The sequence below is a fragment of the Giraffa tippelskirchi genome, chromosome 1, assembly GCF_054371585.1.
Source record: "Giraffa tippelskirchi isolate mGirTip1 chromosome 1, T2T-mGirTip1v1.2.pri, whole genome shotgun sequence".
Classification (NCBI taxonomy): Eukaryota; Metazoa; Chordata; class Mammalia; order Artiodactyla; family Giraffidae; genus Giraffa; species Giraffa tippelskirchi.
The window spans coordinates 186,861,236-186,873,249 of NC_137275.1; the positions used below are offsets into that span (position 1 = coordinate 186,861,236).

At 55.3% G+C, this 12,014-nt stretch overlaps 1 protein-coding gene across 4 annotated transcripts; it reads left to right on the forward strand.

Moving 5' to 3' along the window:
• The first annotated feature begins 4,822 nt into the window (after positions 1–4,822).
• Positions 4,823–10,772, forward strand: C1H8orf58 (chromosome 1 C8orf58 homolog). Of its 4 annotated transcripts, none has more exons than XM_081514757.1 (7): positions 4,823–5,012; positions 6,122–6,636; positions 7,230–7,370; positions 7,518–7,629; positions 7,758–7,874; positions 8,198–8,279; positions 9,847–10,772. In XM_081514757.1, the coding sequence occupies exons 1-7, from the start codon at positions 4,964–4,966 to the stop codon at positions 9,956–9,958; spliced, it is 1,128 nt and encodes a 375-aa protein (XP_081370883.1). In that variant the 5' UTR covers positions 4,823–4,963; the 3' UTR covers positions 9,959–10,772. The 4 variants fall into 4 exon arrangements, with proteins under 4 accessions (XP_081370883.1, XP_081370874.1, XP_081370894.1 ...); XM_081514748.1 differs by having other exon boundaries at positions 7,758–7,870; positions 8,173–8,279; XM_081514768.1 differs by having other exon boundaries at positions 7,230–7,316; positions 7,758–7,870; positions 8,173–8,279.
• Positions 10,773–12,014: the final 1,242 nt, after the last annotated feature.

Sequence of the window (12,014 nt, forward strand, 5' to 3'; positions counted from 1 at the left end):
TACCAGATGCTTCGCCATGTGACATTCCCTACTGAAGAGACTGGCTCCTTTTAGTGGATGGTGATGCTCTCCCTGGACCATTTTGTAAAGATGCCTGTTTTATTGGGATGATCCCTGGTAGAGGAATGAATGTCTCACTTGGAACCTGGAGAGGGGTGAGGGTGACAGAGCGCTGGCAGCAAACAGGAGGCAGGCTCTGAAACCGCTTCTGCCCAGGCCCATCTCAGTAAGACAGCATCTTCCTTTGCCAGCCCTGCCTGGGCTGGTGCTCTGCCCCTCGCTCTACTTGGTATGGATGCTGCCAGCCCTGCTGACTTACCCAGAGGAGGGGGAGGCAAGTGAGGAGACAACACCTAAAGCTGTGGTCCCCAACCTTTTTGGCACCATGGATTGATTTTGTGGAAGAAAAGTTTTCCACGGACTGAGGTGGAGAGGGGGATGGTTTCGGGATGATCCAAGCATTTTTCATTTATTGTGCACTTTATTTCTGTCTTGTGGCAATCTCAGGATATTCCACCTTGACTTTAGGGCTAGGGTTCATGCTCCTATGAGAAATCTAGTGCCTCAGCTGATGACAGGAGGTGGAGCTCAGGTGGTAATGGGAGTGTTGGGGAATGGCTATAAATACAGATGCTTTGCTCACTGGGCCTCCTACTCACATCCTGCTATGCAGCCTGGTTCCTAACAGGGCACAGACTGGTACCGGTCTAAGGCCGGGTGGTGGTGGTGGTTAAGGACCCCTGATCTAAAGAACTTTGTGTACTTGCCCAAGGCTGTCTGCACCCATTTGAGAAAGATCATCCCCAGGAGTAACCTTGGACAGGGCTGTGAGTTAGCTTTGCCGGGAGGGACAACCCAGCAGTGTCCCCACCCTCCCAGCCAGGGTTGGTCTGCCCGCCTCTCCCCTGGGAGCCCCAGCTGCTTCACAGGTGGTAGATTGGAAAGCTGGTGCTAGGTGTGCCTGCCCTGGGGGTATGTTTGAGTCAGACAGGGGGTGGTGGTCCTCTGCCAGATTTTTGGCTTGATTCACCCATCACTTCTGGTCCTAATCCCAGAGGACATTTTAGAAAGGTGCATGGGTGCTGCTGGGGTGCAGCACCTACCTTATCGCCCAGTCAGTCTGGAGAGAAAAGATAAAAGCCGGAGGGTGCTTTGGTGCTGACTCTTTTTGAATGGAATCTTGGCAGAGACTGTGTGTGTTGCCTCCTCAGGCACCTTGATATAACTTATACCTTGCTATAATTGTCTCACTTTTTGCCTGAATGGCTGCTCTTTATTTTTATAGGACAGATCAAGCCTGTCTGTGGCTCAGGAGTTGTCAGGCCCCAACAGTCTAGTCCCAAGTGGGACAGGGTCCTTGGCGCCACCTAGTGTCAGGTGTAGCCCTTGGCAGGGAGAATGCTCACAAAAGGGGACTGATTGACTCTGTCAATTCTTGGGTCCTCGCGCAGTGGGAATACCGAAAGAGCACTTTTGTGGGTTTCCTAAAGATATATAATCAAGTGGCAGCAATAGAGTTGACATGATGAGTAGTGCTATGTGGTAGTGAGTGTGAAGAGCTTATGTGGAACACACAGCAGCACTCTGAGAGTTCAGAGCCAGGGCAGTCGTCAGAGGAACAGGACTCAGACAGATGGAGGAGAGACATGTAGAGAGAGGGAGTTAGCACAAGTGGAATGCTCAGGTTAGGGGAGAGGCTGAAGGCGATACTGAGACAAGATTGGAAAGGAAGATGGAAGCCTTGAATGCCGTAAGATATGGTTTGAATTTCACCTTGAGGCTCTGCGGACAGTAAAAAAAATCAGCAGGGAAGTGACAGGTTGGAAAAGAGTGCGTTGGAGTCTTAATGTGGTCAGATCCCCACCTGTAACAAACCATGCTGGGCTGGCATTGCTCTAAGGAATGGAGAACAAATGGGGTGTGGAGGCCCGTGTGAAATGGGTAGGCCAGTGAGTTGTTGAAGGCCTTTCAAAGGCTAGACAGGTTTTAACTAATCTTAGTGTAGTGTTAGTCGCTCAGTCATGTCCAACTCTTTGCGACCCTGTGGACTGTAGCCTGCCAGGCTCCTCTGTCCATGGGATTCTCCAGGCAAGAAGACTGGAGTGGATTGCCATTCCCCAAATTGTGGCAGTCAGCTCTCCTCCCCAGGGCCCAAGGGTTTCAGCATCGGAGTTCTTTGTAGCCACCAGCCAGCCTGAGGATTTCTTTGGAAGACAGAGTTATTAGTCAATCCTGGTTGCCAGCGGAGAAGATGGGGCGGGGGGGAGCCTTTGGTCTCTGCCCAGCTGTGAGCATCTACCTGCTTTGACTCAGCCAAGCTGGGGAGGGGACGGGACACCACCGAAGCAGGCAGCTGCTATTTGTCCAGCTCAGTGCCCTCTTTACTTTCTTCTGTGTTTTGGGGAATGACTTTGGAAATGATGACAGATTTGAGTTACAAGTGACCTGAGACAGCATCGGATACAGCCCCCTTCTATTGGAGATGAGAAAATGACTTTCCCAAAGTGACGCTGCTAGATAATTTTCAGGTGCTTTAATGTCAATTCTCACCATTCCGAAATAGGTGCTGTTGTCATCCTAGTTGTATCGATGAAGAAACTGAGGACAGGGAGGATAAGTCGCTGGTTCAAGAACTCCTGGCAGTAAGGGCAGGGGGCTGAGGAGGAGCCAGGAGCCTGACTCCTGGGTTCCTGGCTTGCCCTGGGCTGCTCTTGTCCCTCCACCAGAGGCAGCCTTCCAGGCCACGGGGGAGGTCACCACAGCTTCCAGCCATCTCTAGTCTGCCAGAAGCTGCCCTGGGCTCTTGGCTTTGCCCTTCCTCCCATAGGGCCTAGCTGGCAGGAAACACGCTTCCTGAAGCTGGGACTTCCCCCACAGAGGCTGAGGGATGCCTCTGCTGGGGCCACCATGTGTCTCAGGGACTCATGGTAGCTACTCACCCCTCAGGCGGGCAGCGAGGGGGTGCCCCTCCCATCCCTTCCAGCATCACTCAAAGAGAAATGATTCTTCTCTGGTAGAAGGTAGGGGGAAGGAGACAGTCTTCTGGGTGGTGAAGGCCTGGCCTAGCTCCGGCAGGCGCTTGCCACAGTCAGGGCAGTAAAAGGCAGATGGGAAGGCAGCATATGGCCCCCCACTGTGGGGGATCCCAACCACCTTGAAGGTTCTGGCATATCTACATGAGGAGGAGGGAGTGGCCTGGAGGAGAGTGTGCCTGGTGTGTGTTTGTGTGTGTGTGGTTTGAGCCCACACAGAGCCCCGTGCTGAGACACTGCATTCCTGGCCGGGCTGGCTTCCTGCTCCAGATACATTCCTGCCCCCGAGTCACCACGGAGACTGCTTGGAATCTGGTCCCACATTCTCGAAATTCAGGACAAGATCTAGCAAAGGTTCCCTCCCTTTACCTCCTCATCCTCTGACTCAGGAGGGGGGAAGCCCCCTGACTGCCAGCCCTCCCTCCACACCCCCCCCAATCTCCGCCTCCTCCCCTGGGAGGCTTGGTGCAGGATATACCGGGCTGTTGGACTTGTCCTGTCCCCAGGCCCAGGCTTCTCTGTCTGTACCTGGGAAAGAGCCATGGGGGTGGTTTCCAGGAGGACAGGGCCACCAGCAGGCAGCCCAGAGAACCCGGATAGCAGGGAAAGGCGTGGCCTGAAAATCAAGGTGTCAAGAGTAAATTTGGACTCTCCTTGTTCCTGGAGGAGTGGGGGGGGGGCGGGCTTTGCTGCAGGCCTGTTTCCCCATCTCATTGAGTTAGAATCATGTAGTTTTTGATTCCTGACCGATCCTGCGGGGGCTGTTGGAGGAAGGGTAGGAGGAAGCAGGGGGTGGGCAGACTGTCTTCTCCCTCCCAGATAATTACCACTTACAACCAGCGCCTCCAGCTCCAGCCCGCCCCCCACCCTACACCCAGAGGCTCAGGTGCAAGCTTGCACGTCAGCCAGCTTCCTTATCTCCCTCCAGGGAATTTGGGTCCTGCTGGGATTTTTCCAGCCCCGGTGACCTTCCTCAGGAGACTGAGGTTTCCTTAGAGGCCACCACCCCATCTGGTCACCAGGCTGTCTCAGCTTTCGCGGCTGCCTGCGCTCCCAGCACCCCCTTTTCGGGAGAGGGTGGTGGAGTTCCATGGACTCAAAGTGGGTGGGGCTGAGGACTAGTGAGCCTTTACACTCCCAGACCTCGGGGCTGCCCTTCTGTCCCTCTGTTTCACTTTCCCGGATCCTGAACCACGCCTTCGCCCCCGCCGGATTCAGGTCTAGCCCAGGATCCAAGGCGCCCTGCAGTTGTCGGAAAGGATTTCCCTGTGGTGAGAACCCATTCCACCTTTGATTGCACCAGGTTTCAGAGTGGCTGAGTGACTTTCCCGAAGGCACACAGCTGGGCGCGCGCCGACGCGGGCGTCCTGGCCCGCGATCTTTCCACCGCCTGCACGTGCTGATCCATTCATTTCCTTCCGCGCTCGCGTCCAGTCGCCGCCCCCCGCCTCTCCCGGCTTCATTTCGGCCGCAGGAAGACAGACTAGGCTTGGGAACTGTGGGCGGGGTGACCCCACGCCACGAACGAGACCGCGTCCCCCGCCAGGGTCCCCACTCTTCGGCCACGCCGGCTGGGCAAGGGAGCCAGGAGCCCGCCTCCTACCCCTGCCCCCTGTCCCACGACCCCTGCCTCCGCCGACGCTGGGCTGGCCCCGCCCTCGCGGCCCTTCCCGTGGCGCTCGCACACCTGCGCATCCGTCCCCGCCCCGCCCTGCCCCTCCCCGCCCTGCCCCTCCCCTCCCCCTCCCCTCCCCGCCCTGCCCCTCCCCTCCCCCATCCCGGTTGGGAGTGTCCCGGGGCCGCGCCCTGCCGGGTCCGGACGCACAAGCCTAGCCACTCACCCGACAGCGGCTCCGCGACGCCGGCCGTAATAGCTCAGTCCTGCTGCAGCGGCCACGGCCCGGGCGCCGCGTTGGGGCTGGATTGGGGCCATGCTGGGCCGGCGGCGCGTCTTCGCCGTGGAGCCGCTGGGCGGCCGGGGTGAGTCGCCCCCCCCCCCCGGGGCGGGCCCGGACCTTTGGCCTGGAGCCGACTCTCGTGCCCTGGCCCCTATCTGCGCTCCCCGCCCCACCGGCGGATTCCGCACCACCTGGCGCAGCCCGCCCGACCTCGGTGCGCCCTCCTCGCCGCCTCCCTTAGGAAGGGCCGGGGGATCGCGTCCTGCACGTTGGAGACTTTTCTACCTTTTGGCGTTAAACCGATTGTCACCTCCATCCCATTTTCTCCGGGTCCACTTCCCTCTAATTCCTGGCCAGGATCCTCCTTCTCCTGGCCCGTGCCCCAGCCGGCGGTCGCGAAAAGCCCTCCTCTCTGCGGCGGACCTCTTGCCAAAGGAGCCGCGCAGGGGTAGACTTCCTGGTGGACTTTCTTGCTCAGAGGGGCCTGGTTTGGCGTCCAGGCGCGGCAGGCCGTCCTCTCCAACCTCCAATTCTGTATCTTTACGATCGGGCACCTAGATTGCAGGAGGGCCTGGCACAGACCAGGAGAGCTGTAGAGGACAGTGATTGAGCGACCACGCTGCTTCTCCTTCTACCATCTGGGTTCCCCTTCCTCAGTTCAAATTTTTTTTCAACTCTCCCAAATTTCCTGCTTCTCACTTAAAAGAACAAAAGTCCAAAATGATTATGGCTATTGTGATTTTTGGTATCTTTTCCCTCCAGGACTTCTGGGATGGACTTTCTCTTGCATCCTGATGCCAGTTTAGACCCTGGCTTCCCTCTTTGCGTCCTTCCCTCTCTCCCTGAGGCTGGGGCACAGTCACACTCCCCCTTGGGGAGCAGTTGAAGAGGCTATAGTTCCCCAGTGATGGCTCAGAGGTCTTAGGCTGACCTCAGGGGCCAGAGCGCAAGGGCTCCCTGAAAGCAAGTGCCCACCCCTCGAAGGAAGATACCACTAACAATTACTTTTGTAAAAGGGAACCCCATCCTAACCCAATCTCCCAGACAGGATGGAGAGAGATCTGGACGTGGCTGTGGTCTGCCAGTCTCCTCCTGTCACCTCTGACCCTGGACACTCCTCCCCGGGGAACGCCACCAATTGCAGGAATGTTGGCGCAGCCGGCCCAGCCTGATAACCCGCTCTCCTTGCAGATGGGGCTGGCGAGGACCTGGTACATGGTTGTGTAGTGCCTGGAGTCATCAGCACCTACAGACAGATCCCAGATGTGGCTCCAGTTTGCTCATCAGACTCCTGGAAGGGGCAAGACCGGCTGAGAGGTCCCCAGGGGCAGGTGCCGCTTCTCAAACTGGCCTCCCAAGACTCAGGAGTGGAGATGGCGGTTGGGGACAGTTCTCCGGTCACCTCACCCGTCTTTTCTCAAGACTCTCTGAACTTTGAGCCCCTGGGGAGCACTGAGCCCCTGGCCCTTGGTTCCCTGGAGCCTCCTGCCCACCTAAGCCGGCTTCTAGCCAGCCGTAAGCTGGAGCAGGTGCTGGAGCGCTCCCGCCAGCTCTCAGTTCCCCCTGCCAGCTTGTCACAACACTGCCTCTCCCCAAAGCCACCAGGCAAGCCGCCTAAGTGTGAAATGCCCCCCTTTGAAGCAAGGGGACAGGAGGCCACCAAGGCAGAGAGTGATTTAGAGGATGGCCTGGAACAAGCAGAGATGGTGAGTGCCAACTCTCAAGGGTGGGATGGAGATGGGCTCCCCCCTACCCACCCTGCCCCCGCCCCAGCCTTGTTCTCCCTATAACTTTCAGGCAGGGTAGTGTGTGTGTGTGTGTGTGTGTGTGTTAGTCGCTCAGTCATGTCCAACTCTTTGAGACCCCCATGAACTGCAGGAGGAGACACCCCTGGTGCCTGCAGCTCACCAGGCTCCTCTGTCCATGGAATTCTCCAGGCAAGAATACTGGAGTGGGTAGCCATCCCCTTCTCCAGGAGATCTTCCCAACCCAGGGATCAAACCCGAGTCTCCTGCGTTGCAAGGAGACTTTTTACCATCTGAGCCACCAGGGAAGCCTGGGCAGGGCATTCCTTGCCTCTAATTGATGGGTTGGATGAGATGTCTCACTTCACCCCCCACCCCCAGCTGTGTGGAGATGAGCAGGGCCTGGGGCCTACCTGGCCCTTTGCCTGGTTGGGCACGGGGTGACCAGCTGGGTGTGTGTTCCTCTTCTTCCTTATTCTGCCCCCATCTACTGGCCCGTTGGGTGGGAGTCTGGCTGGGTTCAGAAGCCTCCCTGACCTCACTGTGTCCCACAGTTGGAGGACTTGGGGACTGAAGCCTGCCCCGGCCTTCCAGGGCAGGGTCTTCGCTACCTGGAACACCTGTGTCTGGTGCTGGAGCAGGTAGCAAATCTACAGCAGCTCTGTCTGCAGCTTCAGACTCAGCGGGACCCTGGGGTGAGTGAGCTGTGGGTGGGCAGGGCGGCTGGCGGGCAGGTGAGTAGGGGAGGCAGAGGATCGGTGGGACCCCTGAAACCAGGACTCCCTTCAGAACAGCCTCAGCCCTCTAGCCAGGCCCAGAGAGCTCATCTCTCCCGTGCACAGGATCCTGAAGAGGAGGAGGAGACAACCCTGGCGCCTTCACCTCCGCCTTCTTACACCCCAGGCAGTGAGGTACATGGGCGGTGGGAACGGCTCAGCCAGACAGAGGAGACAGGTGAGCGCCAACTGCATCTCCTTCTGCATCTTGCCCGCCCAGGGCCCCACAGGCAGACCGCCTGAGCTCTGGGCTTGATGAGTGCCTTCCTGTTCCTCACCTGGGGTAACTGGATTATCTTTCTGAAGGAGCAAAAACAGCTTCACCCCCAAAGGTAGAGGCGCCCAGTGCCAGCCCTTCCAGGCTGTCAGAGGCCCTGGCGGAGCCAACTCACACCTTCCCATCCTCCCAGGAACACAAGGTAGGTGAGGGATATAGGTGGGGCCTGGCCTGCTACAGTGGGAAGCCTGGCGTGCTGCAGTCTATGGGGTTGCAAAGGGTCAGACACAACTGAGCGACTGAACTGATACGTGGGGCTAGGTGACAGGATGGGGTGGGGGTGGGATGGTTGGGATGTGGGGATACCCTGAAAGCTAGAATATGAGAGGATTCCTATTTGGAGCAGGTGACTTATCCTGACTATGGTGACAACTATCTGTGGGAGCTTGGTCAGGGGTATGTTGTGAGGAGGGACCCTGGGTGACCCCCTCACCCTCTGCTCAGGGGGATCGCTCCCACTGGAACAAAGTCAAGGTCCTGCTCAACCGGATCAGGTGGGGCAGCCCTCGACCTGCTGAACTTGCCACGTCTGCCGATGGTCCTGTCCCCAGGTGAGTCCTGTGACCCTGCCCAGGGCAGGGCAGAAGGAGGAGCCTGATGAGCTAGGAGGCTGAGGTTGTGCTGCCAGTTGTTATTTTTGTCCCTGCAAAATTTGAGAGAGGCAGTCTTGGAGAAGGCTTCCCTGTGGCTCAGCAGGTCTCCTGCGATGCAGGAGACCCAGGTTTGATATCTGGATCTGGAAGATCCCCTGGAGAAGGGCATGGCAACCCACTCCAGTATTCTTGTCTGGAGAATCCCATGGAGAGTGGAGCCTGATGGGCTACAGTTCGTGGGGTCTCAGAGTCAGACACAACTGAGCAACTAAACAACAAGTCTTGGAGAGGTTGTGGGAAGAAACAGAAAGTAGTTTAAAAGCCCCATTTATAGATGAGGAGGCTGAGAACTGGGCTTGGGAGGGAAGTCATCTTCCCGAGGCCACATGGCAGAGCCAGGACCAAAAGATAGAAAATCGTCATGTGAACCCAGCAAGCCCTCAGCCGTCAAAACTGAAACTTAGGTCACCTCCCTGGGTTTCCCCAGGAAAGCAAGGTAGTGCATACAGAATGCCACAGCGGGTGCCAGGGGTGAGGGTCTTTACTGAATAACCCTCCAGGGGGGCTTATCCCCATCAATTAATATCCTTAGGCTTTTAACAATCGTTGGTCAACTCTGGGGCTTTCGTTACTTTTTCTTTTAAGATTAATTTTTGGCTGTGCTCGATCTTCGTTGCTGCTCGGGCTTTCTCTAGTTGTGGTGACCGGGGGCTACTCTGTTGTGGTGTGTGGCCTTCTCACTGTGGTGGCTTCACTTGTGGAGCACAGGCTCCAGGACACACGGGCTGTAGTAGTTGGGGCGCATGGGCTTAGTTGCCTTGCAGACTGTGTGATCTTCCCAAACCAGGGATGGAACTCATGTCCATTACATTAGTAGGCAGATTCTTTTTTTAAAAAAAAACTTTATTTTGTATTGGGATATAACTGATTATTCCAGGGCTATATTGCAACCCTGGTGATTTCCCAGTCAGTTATCACCAGAGTTTTCTGGTGGCTCAGATAGTAGAGTGTTACTGCAATGCAGGAGACCTGGGTTCAATCCCTGGGTCACGAAGATCCCCTGGAGAAGGGAATGGCAACCCATTCCAGTATTCTTGCCTAGGAAATCCCATGGACAGAGGAGCCTGGCGGGCTACAGTCCATAGGGTTGCAAAGAGTCCGACACAACTGAGTGACTACCACTTTTACTTTCATGGCCAATTAACAATGTTGTAGTAGTTTCAGGTGAATAGCAAAGGGACTCAGCCATACACATGCTTTTATCCATTCTCTTCAATCCCCCCTCCCATCCAGGCTGCCACGTAACACTGAGGAGAGTTCCATGTGCTGTACAGTAGGTCCTTGTTGGTTATGCATTTTGAATATAGCAGTGTGTACATGACCTTTTCAAATTCCCTAACTATCCCTCCTCCCCACCCCCCACCCCCACCCCTGCCCCTAGTAGGTGGATTCTTAACCATGGAAGTTTGCCATCATTACCTTTGTTTTTTCCCCCTAGTCTAGAACTTCCTTCCTTTTTCCACAGGATTGCATCAAGGGACCTCCCTGAAAGGCCTCTGGGCCATCCCCTCCAGAAGACCTTTATGCCATCATTAGTGGTTAAGAAGAAACAAGACAAAAACCTCTCTGTACACTGAGACCTCCTGGTGCAGGGATCTGACCCTGGTGGGGCGAGTGTAGTGAAGTCTCCTCACCGCCTGCCCTGTTGCTGCTTCTGGGCACTGCCAGAAAAAGCTGTGGATGCTCTGTCTGCTCTCTGAACTTCTCTCTGAACTCAGGCAAGGGCTGAGTCCTTCTCCTCTGAGCAGCCAAGGAGCCCTGGCTCCCTGAGAGGCCCCAAAGTGCAGCAGCTCAGGGGCTTCTTCTTGGTTGCCAAAAATCCCTAGGCTTAGGCAATGTGAACTTCACTAATTCATGGGGTATCCATGGGGCGTGTTAGGCACGGTGATCTATCAGCACCCAGCGTGTTGCTGGGGACTGTGGGACTGTCAGTGTGGTGAACTGACTGGATCCAGCCATCTCTCTGGAATCATGCCCTCATGGTGAGGTAACCGCAGGACGATGGACATGACCTTCACTCCTGAGTGGACAGTTACTGATCTGGAGTTCTGTCTTCTTCCTCATACTCGAGTGGGCAGCCCTAGAACAGAGAAGGGCACCCTCTTGGCTGCCTCTGCCTTGAGTCTTGCCTGAAGACTGCATCAGGGATGAGAGGGTCAAGGACAACACAAGGAACAGCAGAGTAATTTTCAAGGTCTCTTCTCTGCTGCTTTACTCCTTACTACATCATAGCTGAAACCAGAGGCCCAAATTAGCATTTAGACCTTGACAAAATCCCTTAACTTGTCTGAGCCACAGCTGCCCACTTAATCTCCCAAATGGTATAACGATGCCTTCCTTGCCTACCTCACAGACTTGTTCTGAGGATAAAGTGAAATTAAGCTGCCTCAACATGCTTGGTGAATGTTAAATGCATAGGAAAGGGGGTTGGAGGGAGGCTAGACTGGAGGGATGATGGGAAGGTCAGAGGATAAGGGGGAACTGGGTTTGCTAATAGGGACTAAAATGGCCAGTGATTAGTGGCAAGACTTTGAGCTAGTCATTTGAGTCTCTCACGTATCACATCTGAGAATTAGAATGCTAACACCTGACCTGCTCATTCCCCAAGAATTGATGTGAAGACTAAAGGAAATGACTATGAGAATTCTTGGTAAATGTATACCTAAATATTGTGAAGGTTTATCTTACTGTATCACCTGTGTCGACTGAAAAAATACACACAACCTAAGAGACCTGGGAAAAATTCCGTGGGAATTTTTAGGACTTCAAGCCTTGGAGACAGCATCTCCTCAGAGAACTCTTTCTGAGGAGGTGAGAGGAGGAATCAGGTTATATAGAAGTTTGCAGCAGGGGACAAGGGTCTGAACAAAAGGTTATTGTTAATTAAGGAAAACCAAATATCTCAAATCAAAGAATTTAGCACTCTTCTATGTTTGGGAAGCTGGAGGCGTCTGGGCTCCCTGAATGCATTCCTTTCGTATGCATCTCAGCTATCAGGGGCCAAATCCTGCTGCATGATCATTCACATCTTTAATTCCTCCTTCAAAGTAGGGAGTGGGGGATGTGGTGGGTAGCTGCCTCTTACTCTTTCTTGCACACACCAGCCCCCCCACCCCCACCCCCGGCCCCCAGCTCCTCAGCATTTACCAGGGAAGTGGCTAAGTGGATGATGGCTGCCAGATAGCTGGTAGTATTCTACCTCGGCTCAGAAAAATGTTTTACCAATATGGGAGGAAGTATTCCATTTCACACCTGTTAGGTTCCAAGCTCTGTTAATTGAGAAGGGGGTAAAGTTTAGTCTGCAGGCACCCAGAGGATAGGAGGTATATGTGGGGGTGCCCTCAACGAAGTGTAGGGCTAGAGATGGGGTCATTGGTTGAGTCAGACACAAGGATGTCTCTATAGAAACGGGCACTGATCATGCATCCTCTCCAGCCAGCTGGTTCTCTTGCTGCTGCCGGCTTGGGGGTCCGCCAGAATGAAGCATAAGTGCTCCTTTATGTTTGAGGGTCCAGCTCCAGCTGTCTTTGGACCAGGAACCAGTTCTCTGAACTCTGCTTTTCTCATGGGACACGTAAGCGAGGACACCACCGACGCGCGGCTTCCTAACGCATATCCGATCGGGGAAGGCGC

What these genes read in the sequence shown, in the direction of transcription:
- C1H8orf58 (XM_081514748.1), top strand. Translation starts at nt 4,964, where the DNA reads ATGCTGGGCCGGCGGCGCGTCTTCGCCGTGGAGCCGCTGGGCGGCCGG. An exon ending in AGACTCAGCGGGACCCTGGG is followed by an intron (nt 7,371 to 7,517) that starts GTGAGTGAGCTG and finishes TCCCGTGCACAG; the next exon opens with GATCCTGAAGAGGAGGAGGA. An exon ending in CATCCTCCCAGGAACACAAG is followed by an intron (nt 7,871 to 8,172) that starts GTAGGTGAGGGA and finishes CCCTCTGCTCAG; the next exon opens with GGGGATCGCTCCCACTGGAA.